The 21290-nt window shown below is 39.5% G+C and overlaps 2 protein-coding genes and 1 pseudogene across 3 annotated transcripts; 2 read left to right on the forward strand and 1 right to left on the reverse strand.

The window, feature by feature from the left end:
* Nucleotides 1–1760: 1760 nt before the first annotated feature.
* LOC110056591 (uncharacterized) lies at nt 1761–3437 on the reverse strand. The gene is made up of 2 exons (XM_020763102.2): nt 3296–3437; nt 1761–2782 (listed from the first exon to the last, which is right to left on the reverse strand). Exon 2 carries the CDS (start codon nt 2760–2762, stop codon nt 1920–1922), a length of 843 nt encoding a protein of 280 aa, XP_020618761.1. The 5' UTR covers nt 2763–2782; nt 3296–3437; the 3' UTR covers nt 1761–1919.
* A 1630-nt stretch (nt 3438–5067) lies between these two features.
* On the forward strand, nt 5068–7991 carry LOC110056592 (NAD(P)H-hydrate epimerase-like). Its single transcript, XM_020763103.2, has 3 exons — nt 5068–5443; nt 6011–6269; nt 7352–7991. The coding sequence occupies exons 1-3, from the start codon at nt 5093–5095 to the stop codon at nt 7558–7560; spliced, it is 819 nt and encodes a 272-aa protein (XP_020618762.1). The 5' UTR covers nt 5068–5092; the 3' UTR covers nt 7561–7991.
* A 2102-nt stretch (nt 7992–10093) lies between these two features.
* LOC110056593 (peroxidasin homolog) lies at nt 10094–17333 on the forward strand (annotated as a pseudogene). Its single transcript, XR_016202238.1, has 4 exons — nt 10094–10737; nt 13390–13923; nt 14841–14990; nt 16284–17333. The product of XR_016202238.1 is annotated as a peroxidasin homolog (transcript).
* Nucleotides 17334–21290: the final 3957 nt, after the last annotated feature.

The raw sequence follows: 21290 nt of genomic DNA on the forward strand, positions 1-21290 counted from the left end.
TATAAGTCTTATAAGGGAGGTGAAAATTGGTAAGGATACAATGACAACCAGCTTAACAAAGTCTGTCAAACCCACTTAATAATAATTGACATAGAACTAAGCAAAAACAAGAATGAACCATTAATGATCATTTATTATATGGCTTTGGCTTGTGGCCGATATAACGCGCGCTCTGATTGGCTATGAGCGAGATCTGAGCGGTCATTATGCAGCCGTAATGCCCACGGGCCGATTACGGATTATGCAAATTAGGAAGAGCCCTGCTCGGAAAATTCAAGCGCATTGAAACGATGAAAGGCGATTAAAAACAGTAAGAGAAGTAAATTTAATTCCGAGTAGCCAAAAGTTTAGGGATTTTTCCTTAATAAAATTTATATAGAAGTCATTTTTGACTTGCCGGTAACCTTGGCGAGCACTAGTGAAAAACAATTAAAGTTTGCCGAGTGTTGAGTAAAGCTAAAATCGCTGAGTGAAAAACACCATCGGCAGATGTGTCACGTATCCTGAGCAGAAAACCACGAAGAAACTTATAAGTTATCATCTTAGTCACAACAATTACCGAAATATTGAACTCCGTTTCAGTTCTCATCAAATAGATTCCCTCGCTTCAACACAAGCAAGTGAAAATCAGCTTCCAGGATCATCAGGTGTAAACAATCGGGCGGTTTCTGTCGATAGCAGTGTTTCTGATACCTGCAGGAAGTTTTAGACGTTCACAAGGCTTGAAAAGTTCATCCATAAGTCCCAGAATGAAGAAGGCCAAGATATGTTGTCGAAAGCGAATGCGAAGATCGAGTTATTCTGAGCAGTGCATTCCGAAGCATTAGTATTTTCTTTCACCGAAAGACCGTTGGTTTGGATCATTTTGAAGCACTTTCTGTCTTTTCTATATGCGTTGACGTTTCGCCACAAAAGTTGGAAAAACTCCCTCATCAAGTTGTGGCTCCACGATACTAAAATACCTTTTTTAAGGGCTGTGACAATCATCTTTCCCGTAAAGAATTACAGTAATGAAGTTCACTGACTGTGTAGTTTTGCCCTGGGTTTGAGACGATGAATGAATCGGTAAACGCGCGCATCGCCAGATGTAAATTGGCGACTTCCGCTCGAATAATTTCTTTTTTCTTTAATTCGTGAGCCATATAATAAACAACTTAATAACCTCGACCGTTCGGTCGTTACGGGAAAATCTCAAACCTCGGCCTACCGTATTAACCTCGCTATCGCTCGGTCAATACGGCAAGACCTCAGTTTGAAATTTTCCCGTAACGACCTCACTCTCGGTTATTAAGTAGTTATTATTTATTTCTCTGCCGTAGATGCAATTTCACAGCTACATTCATTAATTAACACGTGTGCAGATCACTTTGTCTTTTATGGTGATTTGGGTTTTGGAGAACCTGGAAAACAGAAGACAAATGAGTGAAATAATAAGGAAAACGATAAAAAATATAGAACTGCAAGGACAGCTGGTGAGAGGCTAACCAGTTTGCTTTTCACATATTAACTAACTCTGCCATGCTGCCCGGCATCCCTGAGTGTTACCCAACTCTGCTTTAAAAGGTTTTGGTATTAATATTTATTTTTAGTTACCACGAAAGGGTCAACAATTTTGAATTCAACTTTTGGCAGTCTCATGTTGCGATTATCTGAAAAGTCCATTTTGGACATTGAGGGTCAGTATAGAAAGGCATACTCTGGGACCTTAAGTCGCTTAAAGTTGCCTTAAGTCACCTTAAGTCGCCTTAAGTCGCCATTAATTTCACACAGAATATTGGATTTATTAATTAGCAGAATTCTACAACTCTACAACTTTCGTATCTACGGATAATTTTTTAACGATAGAAGATGAAACTAACGAAAAACAACAGGGTAAATTAACAATCATCTTCCACTGCAAGAAAACGTTCAGTGGTGAGTTACTGTATTGACTGAATGTCCATGACTCCTTTGTCCCAATTCTTTTGGGTTTCCAGATCATCTTGTAGCCCTTGTTCCTTGGCATAAGCAAATCTCTTGGCGCCAGGGGTGGATGCCATGGCCTGCCCCAGCTGGTACGCCTCAATCTTCAGGCCTTCTTCTATTGGAGTCTCCACTGCACTCAGCACACATCTCTTGCAGGCAGCGATAGATCCCGCCGAGAATTTACCTATGCGGTTGGCCAGCTCTTCCACAAAAGGCCCAATTTCGTCAGGATCCAATGCTCGGTTGATGCTTCCATAGCGTTCTGCGAGGTCCGCATCGAAGTCGTGGGCCCCCAGAATGATCTCCATGGCACGACCCATTCCAACTTGACGCGCAAGCCGCTGTGTCCCTCCACCGCATGGTACAATGCCCATACCCACCTCCATCTGCATAAACACCGCCTTACCTCGAGCGGCGAAACGCATGTCACACGCCAGCATGAATTCGTGTCCGCCTCCTCGGGCCATTCCCTCTACTTTAGCAATGGTAGCTTGAGGAAGTGCACTGATTCGCTGTAACACCTCTTGTAAATATAACAAAGGGTCGTCCATGGAGCGTTTAGAGGCAGGAATCTCACACAGCATGTCAATGTCTGCGTGACAGACAAAAATATCCGGATGGCTTGACTGGAAGACCACCACCTTGATGGAACGATCGGGCTCCAAGGCCTCAGCCAAACGATTCAGGTCATCAAGCATCGGTTTTCCTTGGACATTCACTGGAGGAAAGTCAAATGTTACCCAAGCGACGCCTTCCTTTATCTCGACTTTAAATGTCTTGAACCCTTCATAAGCCATGGTAATTCGACTTGCACAGTCTATGCAAATTTGGAGAAATTATGCACAATGTTGTTAGTGCTGGAATGTTACGGTAATAACAAAATTTTTAACTTTTTTACAGTCACAGTTTGTTCGACAGATAAAAAAAAAAAAATTGAGCATTTTCTTTAGAATAATTCTCAGGATAGCCGCTTCGAATCCATGCAGAAAGGCTGCTACGAATTGAGACAACAAATGGGCTTCGCGCGTGAATGCGTTTAGTTCTTGCATCGTTACAAATGATTGCCAACAACCAACAGCTTCTGGTAAGTCTTTACAGCTTATCGACATAACGCTAAAAAATATCTATAATTATTATCAGCTGGTTTATGAGGAAACATTGATGAACCCTGGTATATTTTGCCACTGAGGCGCTGAGCTTCACGGGCGCAATGAATGCAGAGATTAAATAATCTTAAACAGAGTTGTTTGACCTTTTCGACTGCAGCAGAAATGGTATGCACAAGCCAAAAAGCTAACACAAAACCTCGAATTAAACTAGTTACAGATACCTTGAGGTTGTAGATAACAAGTGTAACTTTATAGCTTTGCGAACTGCAAACGACACCACCCTTAGCTTCAGCCTCTACTGCGGAGGAATGATTCACACTCTGATCTGCACAGTAACTGGGTGTAGCCTGGCTTTTGATATGCTAAACGATTTACCCACGCATTTCGAGTGCAGTTTCATGAGTCAGGATGAGTCTTCAAAATAGGCGTCCACTCGAAACAATCAGCGATTATTTCTGATTGACGCAAATGACTATAAACAGCAAGTCCCATGAATCTGTTTTACTTCAGAGTCCTTTCGCTAAAGATTTTCCACTAAGGAACACTTTTAGCAAGGAAACTTCCCCTGAACAAGGAAACTTTGAGAAGTCAAGAAAGTTTTATATTATTATTAAATATTTATTTACATAATAAAGGGCCGGTCAGCACTAATGTATTCTCGAAACGTTGTATTTTCAAAGACAATATTGCCCAGCATTTTCGCAGCGTTTTCCTTTAGCTGTCTGCTGTGTTCTTAACTCGGAACAACGCAGTAAAACAAAAATACACTTCAATACCCAACGAATCACAACTGGTAAAATTTACAAGCAGACACACTTTATGTGAAAACGAATGCTGTGCATGTGAGTTAAGTAATCCCCTAGGGGCTAATACTGTTCTATCGCTAGACGAAGGATATAAGATTATATAAATCTCAACCCATATTTATTTATTTATTGCTTTCGATGTATTTTATAATTTTTTTACCACACAAACAAAACAAAACAAACAAACCGAACAAGCTTAGTCAATATATTATGTAATTTCCTGAGAATTTTGGCTTTTAAGTTCCATTTTTCTTATTTTATTTACTTATTTATTTGTTTACTTAATTATTGCTATTTCTTTCCCCCCTTTGATAACAACCATTTCTGTGATTTAGACTAGTTGGCTCTAATTGTAATTTTAGGGCTTGTAACTTTTAGTCTTAGAAAATTTGAGTTGTAATGCGCATTTGAACAGATCCACATGTAATTTGCCCACTACAAATTCTCCACTATTATTAATGAAAGGATTTAATAATTAATTGTACTATAATTATGACATAGCCTACATGGTAGGCGTTCGATCGCGCTTTGCGCTTCTCATTTCCGCTCTAAAACCCCTTTGAACGCCTGCCACGATGGCTAATTATGACAGAAAGAACAGTTCTCTTCTTTCGGGATACAACGGACAGTCGCGGGCCGAGTGGACAAGATCACGGAGCCATCTTGCCCTCTCGGGTAGCCAATCACAATGCAGGATTTGGCCCATATTACCAGCTCGCGAAGCTTGCAGTGTAATAAATGTAGTTGTTACTATGGGTTATCTGTGTAATTTTTTGTTTTGTTTTGTTTTGTTTTTAATTTGGTCACGTTCCAGGCTAATCTTGTTGTTGTATTTTTTATACATAGTTCCAGGTTTTTTCTCTTTTTTTTTTCTTCTCTGTCTCTCTGTTAGTCTCTCATGAGTGTAATAAGTCACGACTGACTAGTTTCATTCTGGCTCTATTTACTCGTCATATTGGTGGTGTTTTGTTGAGGGCCTCCCTGGGGTTTGGGGGGAACAAGGGAACCGGATCATTCATTTCAAGCCCGGAAACAAGTGATTTTCGTGGAGTAATTGATTTGAAGGACAACGAAACTAAGGGATATTTCTACTTTTAAATGGAACTTTGATTAACCCTACCCCCTCCCCACCCCTCCCCACCCCTCCCCACCCCGGAAGGAAGACCTTGTTTGATAACCGCTGAATAATCGCCTGCCCTTGGCATCGCGGGCATGGCATGGAAAGTTTTCGTTCTTGGTATTTTTGGCGGATTTAGTGCTCTTATGATATTCCGAATTTCCTCCCTTTGTAGTCGTTTCCCTCGCCACTTTAGGACCTTCTGCACAGTTAGGCCAACCATGAAATATTTAAGCCAAGAAGAGGCCCAGAACATCGATCAAGAACTCTTCAACGAGTATTCATTCAGTGTTGATCAGTTGATGGAGTTAGCTGGTTTGAGCGTGGCTGTGGCTGTAACCAAGGCTTATCCCCGAGATACAAGTCATCCCAAAGTTTTGGTTTGTAGTGGCCCTGGAAATAATGGAGGAGACGGACTGGTAGCAGCTAGACATCTCAAGATGTTCGTGAGTTGATCCAGCTGTTTTAGTATTTATTGTTGAGCTTTTGTATTGTAGTCCTAACATGTCCAACTTACAAGTAATGGTTAGCTAGAGTTGGTAACAGGTCCCCGGAGAAATTGCAGGCCACAGCCTGGGAGAGCCCTTCAGAGCATCAAATAAGAGGAAAATACCTCTACAGTTTTCGAAAAATACACCCCTGGGATTTACCTTAAACGCCTCATGGAGACATACCCGTGCATGGATTTGCAAGATCACTACATTCACCTCCCTCCTGCTAGGGAGGTGCAAATATTAAAAGAAAGGCCTAATCAAGAGTTAATGTTTACATTGTGTGTTACTGATTTGGTTAATGGAATGTATTATTTATTATTCCCAATCTCCCACTTATAGCTTGATGTCTTCCAGGGCATCTTGCATTTAGCTTGCATCAGAATAATGTCATCCACATATTTTATTTAGATTAACCTAATTCTGTTGTGAATTAACTTCAGGTCCCCAAATATCAGTGCGCATGCATGTATGTAAAGTCATGAACCAGTTGTTTGACTGATATTTGCTTTCATTTATCAGGGATACAATCCAAAGATATATTATCCCAAAAAATCGGAAAAACCACTCTTTAAAAGTCTTGTGACGCAGTGTGAAAAGATGGACATACCATTCATCAATGATATACCAACAGCAACACAGATAGATGCTGAGTATAAGTTGGTTGTGGATGCCATTTTTGGCTTCAGTTTTAAGGGGAATGCCCGACCACCATTTGGAGATGTGCTATCAGCATTAAAGGAAGTCAAAATTCCCATTTGCTCGATTGATGTTCCATCGGGTTAGTTGGAAAGATATTCAAAGATAGCATGAGTTTATTAAGTAATTAGTAGAAATATCAGGCAAGACAAGAAAATATTTGACTCAAGGTCATGGCATGTGGAGTGGATGCAATAAAGCTGATGCAAAATAACCACAAGCCCTTAAGTCAATATTTTCCTGTACAGCCGAGCCTACCTCAGCCAATAAATGTTTATCACACCACCTTTACTGAGTGTTACTTCACTGTAGCATTGTGAAGAGTGTCGATGAATGTCCTTAATTGTGGCTCTGAATTAACTCTTGATGTGTGCGTGGCTTTCTCTGGACCAATTCACATCATCCTATGTGGCTTTAAGCACAGCTTGCATTGTGTGTTTCTATAGAATTCAATCTGCATTGCTGTACAGTGGTAGTATATTGTTTGGTGTTGTATTGTTGCAAGGAAGTAAACTATGTACTATCATTATTAACGGCTAGCTCCGTGAGCGGGCAAGATGAACCAAATCCTGCGTTGTATCTGGCTACCCGAGTGGGCAAGATGGTGCTATCTTGCCGTGTCAGGATTATCCGCTGTTCCCCACCAAAAAAAGGTCTTCTTTTTCCATATAACAAATCCTTTATTGACCAAGCTTGTTCACTCAAGCTGGCTGGATAAATTGGCCTTGTTCACACAGAAAAGAACTTGGCTAATATTCAGCCATCTTGACCTCAAGCTTGGTCAATAACCTGTATATACTGTCAAACCTCTTCTTAGTCCTGGCCATAACATCAACACATCTTAATTACATACAGTTCACTTGGCCACAGACAAACCACTATTCTCATAATCTCTTCCACTATAATATGAACACTCCCATATAACAAGAAGTGGTCTTTGGTTTCCATCTTGGAGATGTTCCATTGCTGTTCATTTATTAAATGCATGTATTTCTGCTACTTGTATGTGTTATTATTGGCTGACTGTAATGACAAATAACAAGTGAAACTCTTAATTAAAAGAGAAATGTTGTAAAATAATACCTTAAATCCAACAGGGATACCCACTCTTAAAAATGTAAACATGTTATTGATGTAATATTTTTTTGTTGTTGCTTAAATCAGGATGGCACGTTGAAGATGGAAATCCAAGTGGAATTCAGCCAGACTTCTTGATTTCCCTGACAGCTCCAAAGCTTTGTGCAAAACACTTCCAAGGGAGATTTCACTTTCTAGGAGGAAGATTTGTGCCTGATTCATTGGCTAAAAAATATAACTTGTCACTTCCAGAATATCCTGGAACAGAGCCATGCATGATGCTACCCTCTGACTGACTATCACAGGAACAAATCACAGACAAATGTCATTTGTAAAGTTGTTCCCAACAATTTAGTTTTCCATGAACATAGTATTATCATAGTGGTAGCTTTGGGTGCCTGTGCTGACTGGCACAGGGTAAAAATGTTATTAGGATTATATTTTTATGAACAATGCCAAGACATCAAATGTTGTTTGTAGTGGTCAATGCACTTGGCTACACCTGCATGTAGCTGGTTACACTAAAAGAAAAAAAAAAGTATTTCAACTAAACACAAAAGGCTTGAAAATGTTGGCTATTTACAAGCATGACCAAGGAGTTGAACAAGGGTCTACCAAGAAACAATTCCAGCTTAGTGATCAGAGCGGGTCTTGAAGCCACGACCTTACCACACGAGTGCAAAGGAAATGAAACTTTGAGTGGAATAAATCATAATACTACATAACATTTAGTTGACTGGAGGTCCTGTTTTGACTGGACTAAAATAAGAAAGACTGTAGCAATCTTACACTGATACAGGAACAACACGTTTCGAGCAACTGGAATCATACTTTTTAATGGCAGACAGACACAAGATACAAGAGCACATTGTCGCCCGGGAACTACTCTAGTAAAATAATGATGTAATGACGTAACCGGAGATCACCCAACAAGTAACACAACATGGAGCAGCATGACAATACTCACTGCCTGTTAACAAGTATTACAGCCTTACAAATTTGCCTTCTCCTATTCTTTAAACATTAACATTTAATGAAATATAGAACCCTGACAGATTTCCTTGTGTAACCCAGCATGGTTAATCATTATAAGGCAGAAACCTGCAACATGTGTCCATAATGGACAACAGTGCATGAAACATACATGTATTGTCATGACTGTGCATTGCATCTCCAATATACACATCTATGCCAACTCTCCCAGATTTTCTGGGAGTCTTCTGGATACAGACTGAATCTTCCAGTCTCCCTTACAGATAAAAAAAATCTCCTCGATATGAAGAAAAGCACGCAACACACACTTTTAAAACTTATTTTGGCATTTTTGGGGGAAAATTCTTGCAATATTTGACACATTTTTGTCCGGGAGCTCTACTTCATTAAAGTTTTCTTGGGGTCACGAAGGTTAAATCAGCAATCTCCTAGATTTCAACTTTTTCATGTTAGCATCATTGTATATATGTATTTTTTCCTGCACATAAATTATGTAAGCATAAGAAATTTAAATTTTAACATTGGCTATATCGCTGCTTCAAAAGCACTTCCAGCATTCAACATCATAGTTATCACATATTTCTGTGATTCATATGACCTTTCCAGGAAATAATCACAAGCAGCACAAGATGCAACGTGCGTGTAATTATATATGTTGGAGTAAGTAGTGAATGCTTTTTCCAAGCTGTTTACGTAGTTCACATGAATTCTAAAGCATTCTATTGCAATCCAATGACCAAATAATCTGTACACATACATTCATCAAACAACACATTTCAAAGGTAGTAAACGGTTCCAGCATCTGTCTCGTGCTTGGAATAATTGCTTATTTCGTATGCAAAAGAAGTAAGAAAACTTGAACTTAACCAACTCTTGCAAAGCAGGATCCATTCTTTATAAAAGGAATATAGTGTTACCCAGGTATATTGGCGGAAATATTTCGTGTTCTGCTTTTTACATAGTTCCAAAGGTCCTCCACAGTGGAGTTATTATTCCAGTACGTCTTGAAGAGGCCCAACGCATCGAAAGTTTCATTGTCTTTCGTTGATCTCAGAGGACCCAGTTTTGACAGTTTAGATATGTCGAACTTCTTATAATTAACCTCGATCTTGTCAAGGAACCTGCTTGATTCGGTGTAAATAAAATACGTCAAGCAGATGAATAAGCTCCAGAAGACTAGACAGAGGAATATGCCTCGTGGAGAAGTTATCCCCATTCTCTTTAACATTCTCCAAATTCGTAATGCCATAGGATTGTAGCTCGGTGTTCCGTGCGGCATTTTGTGAAATGTTTCCAAAAGGAACTCTTGATCAGGCCAAAGTCGTCAAAAACGCTGAAGTAGTTAAAACAATTACCAAGGCTCCTGTCTTTCGCTCCAGAAGATGATCTGTCTAAAATATCTTTCGCAAATGAAGTCTTCACTGTTTTCAGAGTTCGACTATGGTAGCACGCTGGTAGTCAAACAACAAAATAAACTGCAAGGCGTTCAACACGCTGGTTCCCAGTGTTGCTCGATCATAGCACATAAGATTAGCAAAAAAAAAACCACTGCACAGGACTACTGAACAGCAGAACCTAAACCGATCGATATTGACTGTTTGGGATGGTCGCGTAAGACTGACATTGAGCAAGCACCGTCCCTTACGTCCTTGCAATTGTTGTTTTTCGCATTTAATCCAGAAGGAAGTCACGCGTCCAGTTTTGTTATCGCAGGGATGGCACAGTGGTGAGACCGCTCGCCTCCCACCAATGCGGCCTGGGCTCGAATCTTATACTTGGCGTGTTATCCTCCCTCCACAAATAAACAAATTAAAAATGCTAAATGCCAGTTCGATCAGGGAACAGAGGACGAAGAACCTCCCCGCGGAATGTGCCACTACAAATTCCTATTTATTGCTATTTTTTTCTTTCTTTCTTTCTTTTTTTCTTTTGTCATTGAACAGGCCCCAGATATATTTTCTGACCGCGTTTCAGTAGCATGGACCGACTAGAAGTATCTGATCTCTCTCCTGGGTGGGATGCTTCGCAGGGTTACCAGCAGCATTAAATTCACCGATACCCATTTGTATACCTTCGTGGAGAGGAGTGAAGAAAGAGTAGCATATTTTGACTAAAAACACAACACAATGTTCCCAGAGAGGGCTCGAACGCGGACCGCTCGAAAGCTCGAGGCGAGCCGCATTAGGCATGAGGTCACCGCGTCTCCACAGCTACAGACAGTAATCTGATCTAATTGTTAGACGCGGATTAAGCATTGAAATGTTTCAAAATGATTGTTCAAAAGAACAGCTCGACCGGTTCTTTCATTGTCATTATTTCAGTGTTGTCCGTTTTTCTATATTGAGGCGGATTTCTCAGAGTGGAGCTTGTATTACACCAGCACCAGGAAAGAATAATCGAGCTTGAAGAAGTTGTGGAGGGACTGAAGACGATTGTTAACGATGGAAACAGGAATTTGTTCAAGAATCAGGCGATCCATGGTAAGCTTGTTTCTTTCGGGTTGCCTTCGTTTACTGTTTCCAGGAGACAATGTTGTGTTTTTCATTTTCACTTGAAAGTTACACGATAGTGGAAGCATTCGGAAGACCTACCCAACATTTCAGTTGCTTTGTTTTAGACTCAGTGTCGTATTTATCAGATACGAAGCGTCTACTGCATCGGAGGCCAAATAATATTTCTATCGGTCGAGTTTACACGAAACGTTAAAAAGAAGAATTGATAGACTGAATGCACATACGTAAAAAAAAACATTTTATGCTATATATACCATTTTTACTTTTGAGTTTTGAGAGGGTACGTGCAGGATTTCTGTCCGCCGGCAATCAAGAATGACAGGTATTTTTTTAATCATTTAATCTAAAAACATTGCCGATCAATCAACGGTAAGTAACTAAGCATGTTTGAGCAGCAAAGTGGCAATCAACAATTATCAAGCGCTTTCGAGATGCTAAATTATACGATATACGAGATTTTAAGAGTTTTTAAAAGCTGGAAATGATCAGAGAGTTAGTGTGCAGACGGTCATTTGGGATGTCCTAACCGCTGAATTTTAGTTGCAGTGTATACCAAAGCCTCATGTCCATTGCGGACATTTTGAGATCTACATAAGTCAATTACGTACACTAAATTACCTCAGATCTTTTCTTCTTTTTCTCAGAATTTCAACCCAATAACCCTCGAAAAAACAAGCGACATGCTGATCTTACCAAAAACGCAACAGGCGACCAAAGCACAGAGGACGTGATACTTAAAATCAACAAACTTTTGTCGCAACTCCATCCGTCAAAGGGTCACACCTGTTCAAATGGACTCCCAGGCCCTCCCGGCCCACCTGGAGCGAGAGGAAAAAAAGGAGCCCGAGGAAGAAGGGGAGAGAAAGGAAGAACTGGGAAGAAAGGCGATAAAGGAATCATGGGATATCCTGGGATAAGCGGCAAGCAAGGCATTATGGGCCCTGTTGGAATGAAAGGAGAAACAGGAATCAAAGGAATCAAAGGAAGCATGGGGCCCCAAGGCATGCCGGGAGCTAAAGGAGAGCCTGGAGAATCTCTGTCAGCCCCTGGTGTCGTCATTTCTCCTGTGAAACTAACGGTTAACGAGAAAGGAGCAGCCTCCTTTCGGTGTTCAGCCGGTGGTAATCCCGAGCCTTCAGTAGTGTGGACCAGAGCGGACAATCACTCAGAAATCACTCAATCAGCACTTTCAGAAGCTATGCTGCATTTGGAGAACTTGACAGAGAGTGACTCGGGCTTGTATCAGTGTTCAGCGATCAACATCTTAGGGCAGGCGCAGTCATTGGCTCGGCTTGTAGTAAACGGTAAATTGCATGTATCAAAGCATAGATAACTCTACCAGCAACTTGTAAGTCAATAATTAACCTTTTGACGCCCAATGAGCCATATGCGGCTACTTAATGATCGTGCTTTTTGTACCACTTGTGACATCATCAATTTTATTTGTCACCAGATATTCTTGACAAGCAGATGGTAGAGCTAGGATAGATCTATAAGCACAACAGTCGGTTTTGGATATTGGCGGCATTCTGACGTAGCAAAGTGAAAAACAACGTTTACAGTTTTGGTGCGAAAATGGTGGTAAAATGGCCCACTATACCTATAATTGATCAAGGTCCCATTTCCAGGCTTTGCCCATAATTAACGCCAAACTTTTTTCGGGAGCCAGAAAGGATATGAGACACAAAAGGTAGCCAGAGTCAAAGGGCCGAGAAAAAGGAATGGAAAAGGGCAATACAAAAATTCGGAACGCGCAATCGCAAAGTCCAAATTTTGGCTAGTGTGCATACACCAAATTAAAATAGTCTACATTTTTGTACTTAATCTTGGGGAAATCTATCTGTTTGGCAAAAGATAGCTTTTCCAGCAAAACTAAGGCCCAGTTAGCGTCATGGCAGCCAAAAACTGATTTAACGGTTAAAAACGTGAAGTCTCTAACGAGGAAAGTTTGGGCCGATAAACAATCTTACGCATTTTTGGTTAATAGAAATGATGTGTGACTTTCATACGGGATTGACGCTCCCTGATAGAATACTTCTCGTATTGGCACCACAAATTTGAAATTCTTGAGTTTCACATTAATATCTTGTCACCAATCAAGGTATGATACTGAATATCAGTTTTTTTCTCTAACTAACTAATCGAAAGCGAATATTTCTCGCTTCACTACAGAATTTCATGTCAAGTAATAACTTATTAGACATTCAAACTGTCTATGAATTAGTATTTTTTTGTTTGTCTTAAGGCAGGGAGAAATGCAAGTCAAAGCCTTTGTTAAAAGCTCCCATTTCTCCTTATGTTAAGCCTTACAACTGTACAGTGTTTTCCCTTGATATTCCCCAATTCTTCGGTACGTACTCAGCACTGAAAAATTACTTTTTCAGTTGTTTTTCGTCGCGTTGGCGTACATTGAATGAAAAAAAAAACTATAACTTTACTAAAATCAGCTATTGGGTCCAGTCGATTTCCTTAAATCTTCTCAAATCTAATCATAAAATTAAACGCGTAGTTTTATGTTGTTTACTTAAATGATAAGGTATTAAAGTAAACAACATTCTATATGTGCTGTAATATTAAATGACGATAATTGTCCATTTATCAGAATTTGCTACTTTTCAGTTCATCCTCGCGTTTCTCTTCATCCGGGACCTCATTACGCCATTGAAGGAAGTAATTTCACCTTTCCGTCTTGCCACGTGATTGGACATCCGTCTCCAGTGGTTACTTGGAGAAAATTATCTGGAAAATTACCACAAGAAAGGGTGCAGTATAACAACAGTGGTTTACAAATTTCTAATGTCCGCAAGACTGATTCAGACACGTATTTCTGCTCAGCCGTCAACTTGGTAGGAACTACGGAAAAAAGTTCTCTCTTGGTTGTTGTATCTCTTCCTCGTTTCCACGTGAAGCCACCTGTAAGAGTTGTTATAAGAAAAGGCGATACTCTGACATTAAATTGTAGTGCAACCGGTGATCCAAAACCAGTCGTGAGCTGGAAAAAGCATGGAGCACAGCTACCAGCTGAAAGAAGTCTGCAAACCAATGGTGTCTTAGTCCTAAGAGACGTGAAAATAAGCGATGAGGGGTACTTCATTTGCGTTGCAGCAAGTGCAGGCGTGTTTGAGGCGGAAACTCTGACCTACATCGATGTGCGTAAGTTGAGATAGTTAGAGGAGACCTGGGCTGTTATAGGAAAAAAACACATTCAAAGCTCATTCTAGGGCAAAGGGTTTTTCATATCTGACTTATGGCTGCAGAATTTAGAGCCGGTTTTTATGTCCAAAACCTGCCCATTCTTGCGAGGGCATTCAAGCAAGCGATTGTTTTCATTACAAATTACCAGTTAGATTTTGCGCTTAGTCTCATCAACTATCACTTTTTAGTATAAATCTACTAGCGTTCTACCACGAATGCCGTTCTCTGATTGGCTACGCTACTCATTATCTATTTTGTGATATATAGATAGTGAGTAGCGTAGCAGTGTGTGCTTGTTAACAAAATGACGGCCGCTTCTTTGCGCTTTTGAAGTGTCTGTGAACAGGATTTAGATAAAGTTTTGAACGCCTAGTAGATTTATACTAAAACAATTAGATTATTCGTTCTCGATTTCTATATTGTGATAGTAATCTCGAGCTCATAATCTAATTGTTTAATAGAAATTGAGAGCGAATAAACTAACTTAACTTCTCAGTAACTAAATTTTCTTCAAATAAAGATTTCCAATCAGTTCTCAACGGAGTATTAGAGTTCGGGCTCTGGAAAAATTGCGCGGATTGAAATGTTTTTTTTTGAAACTTGCATTTGTGCACGCACGCTTATAGGTTCATTGACAAATTTTGAGTTTTTAAGATCAGCCTACTTTCCTTACCGTTTTTGAGAATGTTAGTATCCAGTAATATTTCTAAATCTTCGTCGAAACATTAGAAAAACTAGAAAACGTTGTCATTATGTGGACGACCTGTGGTTACTGCACTCCAATGGCTGACAGTATACGATTAGCTCAGCCAATCAGATTGTAGCATTTGCATCAGTATGCTAGTGGAATTTTGCTAATAATTCATTTGTTGTAGCAAAGCTAGGTTTGTACTCACACTTCCCGGCTCATTCCTGTAAGGAAATCCGGGACCTTGGGGTCTGTAGAAAAGATGGCAAGTACTGGATCGACCCTGAGAAGAATGGAAACCCTTTAAATGTCTACTGTGACATGACAACTGACGAAGGTAAAAGTTTCTTGTACATTGCGTGTGGGCTTCGAATGTAAAAGAAATTGTAAAAGAAAAATTACCTTAACATTACAAGAAATTGATCTTTAAAAACAATATCACACTCCCAGTTACCTAATTCGAAGCCCTGGCTGCTACACAAGGCCCGGAAAATATATCTGAGCGAATTCGCAAAAACATGCCCGCTAGGTTTTCCCCTGGATTCGGGCGATAAGCCAGCGACCTTAAACCCAGGGGGGGCTCCGTCAAGGCCAGGCTGAGCACATGGCCCAATGACTGACCTATCTGCTGGTGGCTTGCTGGCGGCCAGCTGACAAAAGCAGAGGGGAGGGGAGGGTGTCTTATACTGACACCCCCAACTAGCTAGACCTTAATTTTTCCGTGTTAAATAAGCTTGATATTGACTGTGTTTCTGGGTATTTTACTCAGTTGTTTGACCTTGTTTGAGGCTTCTGTGTTGACATGGCACCCTGCTGGAGTGGTCCATGCCACGTGCATGCGTGAGGGGCCAATCTCCTAGCCAGGGGGGTGTGGTCAGAGGACTTCTGGCCGCTGGGACTGGCTTTGAGTCAATGCAGGCATGTTTTTGCGAATTCGGTTAGATATATTAGATTTTCTTGAACATCAAAATTGGCTCCAAATCATGAAATCATTATCCGCGGCCATGATGGCTCTTTATTAATATCGATAGGTAATTGCTCTAGGAGCACTAATCTGACCCGCATGCTTTATTCAATCACAATTCTGAAGTAAGTTTGGATACCCGGTCTTAATTAGCATCAAGAGATTATCAAGGTACCTTGATAATCTCTTGTTAGCATAGACTTTGACGATTTTACTTCTCCTTTTACTCCTTAGTTTCTGTTTCGATTGAGAATATATATTAAACACTCGAGACAGCGTTTCTTCGGCTATCCAAAAGCCTCGAATTTGCTCAAAAATACTCTGCAGCGCGTCAAATTTTCAACTCTCTTCTCGGTGTTTGGATATCCCGATGAAACACTGTCTCTGGTGTTTGATATATCACTTCACTGGCTCCCAAACAAAAACCGGATAACATAATATTGCATTTTTTCAACATCAAGATTTACCTAAAAAATTTACCATAAAATCCCATAATTTTTCTAAATTATAATCAGTAAAGCACGTGTTTTACGGTTGTTATTTTTGTCCAAACGCATTATTCTCAAAAGTTCGCAGCAGCATTCAACTACATCTTCATCAAGTGCGTTTAGTAAGTTGTTAATAACGATGCTATTTTAAAAAATAAAACTTGACATTTACTTTAAGGTGGTTGGCTTCTTGTCTCTGATGTTGTGGTGGGCAGCTCCTCTAGACGTTTTAATTTCCCAGTTGAGACGTCATACCGAGGAGTAAGCAACTCTCAGAAGTTCCTCACGAAGACTGCCATGAATCAGCTGAGAACACATTTGTCTTTCACTCAAATGAGATTCTTCTGCAGGAAGCAACGCACTTTCCACGTGACCACTGCAAACAACAGCGCTGGTGAAGCTGTAGTCCAGTATTTCAGCGGACAGACCGATACCATGCCAGCTTCCTGTGGCTTGTACGTGGAAATGGATGATGACAACTCGTTATTAGCTGGTGTGTGCAGTAGGTGGGGTTGGGATGGATCCTATAACGTTAGCAAATGGGGCCACATGAGGGATCAAGATAGGTTATACAACCACCCCGCTTTTGTGGAGTCTTCTTATCACTTTTTGATTACTCCTGGAGACACAAGATGGGAATGCGATGACTATAACGTGGGGGTGTCCCCTGGCAACTTCTAGAAAGTCTTCGTTCGTTAAAAACTTAGGAGATCATGATCAAGCCCTGTCTTATCTTTGCGAACCTCTTTAATAGGAAATAAAGTGAATTTTGTTATGAATTCCTCGACAAATCGACGGAAAACTTAACACAGTACCGTAGCGGACTACTATTTGTATGCACTCATTTACATTACGGTTACAAAATTTTTGTTCAGCGTTTTAAAAATCTCTTAATTTGATTGTAGTTAAAAGCCGTTATCTAAAAGTAATTAACGGCAAACTTTGCAATGATTTCTCTTAGGCGTTGTAATATCTAGCGTGACCGTGTCACGCAAGGCAAGCTTCGTCATTGACCGAAGCATGCCGGGATTAAAGAGTTATTTTAGAACATGTACTTGTAAATGTCCGCCGTGTTGACTTCGTGTGGTCCACCTTGAGTTACTTAGTGTTAAGGTTAGCACATTACAGGAGTTTCAGCTTGATTCGACTACTTTTTCTTTTTTTTTGTAAATATAAGCAGTTAACTTTCGTGTAGATTAAATAAAGCAAGATATTATTGCCAAAAGAATTTCAATATTTTGTTTATATACACAGATTACACACAATATTATTTCTCTAATCAATCCGATGTTGATCTCCATATGAATAGCTTTTCAATGATATCACTGCCTTATGATTCCTCACTCTTTCAATAGTCGTGATACAAGCTCCTGGAATTACAATGTAAAGCACACAAAACGTTAGCTGCAAATCTGCTTGAATTAAAACTCCGCCAGTTATTATCTTTCTGAGAAAAAACAAACAAACTTAAATCCCCCGTCACGAGAAGATTCACGATCAAAAAAGACTGAACATTTAATCATATTAAACAGTCACTTTAAAAAATACAGTTATTTGTGTTTTATTCCTGAATCTCCTCCCTCAACCAGGAATCAGCCGCCACTTTAGTCTGCATATTACAACATTTTTAATCGTTATGACATTATTTTGAGATGTCATTTTCACAGTTAAAGCGGTTACAATAGAAGTTTTTCACTTTCGTGATCTCTACCGAGCTCGTGACAAAATTCCAGGAATTAACTATTGCTTGTCTTCTTCAAAGTGATTTAAACCTGACCTAAAAATTGATTCTATTCTCTGCCAAGCAACATGATATTATATTAAGGTATTTGCGTACGTATTAAACCAGTTTGAGGTGCTGTTATAAAGTAAGAGGTTGACAGAACCAGAGAACAGTGCATCTTATCACTTGGCAAGATGAGGTGTTTTGAAATGAAGGTTCGACCCTGCTCTTCTCTTTCAGTTTTGCTGTTCTTCGCCACCTGGGTTAATATCACTTTTACAGTGAAAGGTGAGGCTGTGGTCACTTTTTAAAATCCATTCTTTAAATTAACTGGTTCTTTGAGAACGACCAAAGCGAAAATTCTGCGCTACTCGGTGCTTACTCCTTTCAGTGATGGGTGGGCGTGCCAACTAACTAAGCGAACAATCTAACGATCTTGCCGTTTAATTCGTCACATCTAAATGATGACTTCTCTTAAAGTTGTACCAAGATGTTAATCATGATTTCTTACGTCTTTTTTGTTTCTTGTTTTTTTTCAAAATGCTTTCATCTTTGCAAGAACATCGAATCGATACACTCCCTTTTCCCTTTTCATTCTTCCGCAAATAAACTGAAGACCAGAAAAAAATGCCCGCTTCATGGGTTTTTGGGAAGAAACTGTTTTGTGGTTCTCCCGCAGTTTTCAGCTTATTTTTTTGCATATAAATGAGTGAACAATCAGTGGTCAGTTTAGAGACGTCTCACTGAACTCAATAGTATTTTCATTTTACATTGTCTGTTAAAACGTCTCTCTCTCAAAAACAAGTGGCATTTATATCCCTCGAAGGCTAAAAAAAACACCCAGTTAATTCGCCTTCTTATTTTTGAGGTTTTTTGCTTGTGACAGTAAAGTGACCTTTTTAAATGTAATACTTTCTTTACAACATTTCAAATCTTGTTGTTAGTCGCCCAACTTGGGTCGGATAATTAAACGTTTCCACTCGTGATTAAACTTATTTTTTAAATACAATATAGTATTTTCTCTCCCTGCTTCTGATCTTAACGAGAAAAAACTCTTATCTTAAGGTGCTGAGATGTTGGTTTAAGGTCGTTCTTAGAATATCGCCAGCTTTATTGTCCTTCCATTTGACTCTTAGACGTTTTTATACTATTGTAAAACATACAAAAAATAAGCGTTTTAGAGACGTCAACATCCATATCTGAACAAACCTTCAGTTGATAAGGCGTCCTGAATACACGACGAGCTATTTCCAAAATCCGTAAGAAGACGAGCCTCCCTGCTCCTTTAACATGGCCGGTCCCTCCCACTAACCCCTGAAATGGAAATCTGCCAATTGAAAACAGTCTGGTTCGAAAAACCTCTTCAGTTCTCTTTAAGCTTTAGCTCACGTTAGTTGTTTTGGACGCAGTTTAATTTTAATTCCACGAAACACAAAACATTGCAAGCACTTTCCAGAGCAGCTTGAAGTGTACAGATACACATATAGGGCTAAAACTGTTAATCACAAAAGTTGAAGGGCTATATGCGAGTAGTTTGCGAAATTACCTTTGTCTGTTTATATGTTACACTTATGTTGATGACGGTTTTAATAATAGGAATATCGATTTTTTTTTTTTTTTTTACAATAAACGTTTATTTTCGAACTGAGAAATAAATATACCAAGAATAATGAAAGTGTTCGACAGTCAAAAAAGTATAATACAAGAACTAAATTTACACATGATTGAAAGAGTGTATACTAAAGTAGATACGCGCAGTCTATAAACCAACAAAAAAGTCTTCAAATGAGCGACAAGGTCTTGAGTATTCTTCTTGTCTATCTCGAGCTTGCTTTAAAAAAAAATGCGTAGGTAAGTATTAAAATATAAAGGTTCTTCGTTATTTGCTGCGATAGATGCAACGTTTGGTCACATATAAGAAGTAAATTACTGCTGGAAATTACAGTTGCAAAAACTTTTACAAGGTAGCTCGGAAATGGCCTAATGACAGTAGAAAGTAACAGCAGTTTTGTTTTCGTGATAAATAAGACTCGCACTCGTTTTGTGATAACATTTAAGGAATCAGTTTGCCATCTTGTCTGACTTATGAAAGTGTTTTAAATCTGACCTGCGCATGGTACAAGTCCAAGAAATGTGCTAAGTTGCTTATTGCGGTAAAATCATTCATGACTGAGCGACCAAGTATGAAGTAAAGTTGGCGATTTAAGCGAGTTTTCACCCAACTACACTCGCACGCTGGAACCGCAATAAAATGATAAATCTGGTTATAAATTCACAGTTATTTTTTTTTATTTTCACTTCGACTAAAATAAGGAAATCGTTGCTAGATTTCAACTTAATTCTAGAGATGACAAACCAGTTGAAAACCAACAGAATTGTCGGCAAGTCTCTCTGCAAGGGAAAATCGCTTTAGAAAGTTTAAGCATCTTAGACATTAAAGCTGTTCAATTCCTAAAGCTCAACTACAGGAGCACTTTTTACTAATTGTCTACCCCACAGGGGGTTAAATCTGAAAGCGTGCAGCCGGATACGCACTCGCCTTCCTCTGTTTGACTTGCAATTAATTTTCCTACACCGATCGTCATCATTACTAACAAGTGAAGTTAATCTAGATGGAACGAATTATTATACTTTCATGAGCAGTTGCTCCCGTCCAGAGTCCAACGTAGTTGAACAGGCCGTCTACTTTCCCTTGGTTTGCCTTAGTCCTACCTTAATTACCGCAATTTACGTTCCCCTGCCAAGTCATAGGCATAACAGAAGTTCATCAAACTAAGCGCTCTTTAACTTTTCATGCAATCAAAGTGGGATAGTTCCGTAGCCCAGTTCACAAGTATGTTAGCACGCAAATCGGCTTATATAGCAAAACCTTGTTCTCTCTTTCACTCAACTACACTCGCACGCTGGAGCCGAAAAAAAGAAAAAAATCTGATAATAAATACACAGTGATCTTTTGAGTTGCCTTTCATATTTAACAAAGAGAAAAAAGAAAGCTAAATACAAAGAATCGTGCGATTCACGAATATACAGGACCCCGCTGGGGTTATGATAGACAAGACAGAAACCGGCGATTGTTATTTAATAAGTAAATATACTGTAAAAATGTTCTCACACGGATCAAACAGTTCAACTTTGTAAGCTTAAAGTCAAGGTGTTTTCCCGCGGAGATCTTTAATCGGCTTAAACCTCAGCATAGTTAGACAAATAAACAGTTTTTGGGTGATAAATTTATAGAGCAAAGACGATTAATTCCCCTTTCTTTTGATTGTTTGAGACACCCACAAGGTCATTCATCTGCACCGAATAACCCACAAATTACTATTCTGTTTACACGCAATACCTTCTCCTGTGCAGCACTACTGAAACAGGCTGAGCCGGATAAAACAAAAATCAACAAAACCTGAAAAGTGCAGAAAAAAAGTGTCAAATTAAAGGAAGCCCACTGATCGAATGATATATGAT

This window comes from Orbicella faveolata, unplaced genomic scaffold (genome assembly GCF_042242905.1).
Source record: "Orbicella faveolata isolate gen_17 unplaced genomic scaffold, um_ofav_v1 contig_35, whole genome shotgun sequence".
In the NCBI taxonomy this organism is placed as follows: Eukaryota; Metazoa; Cnidaria; class Anthozoa; order Scleractinia; family Merulinidae; genus Orbicella; species Orbicella faveolata.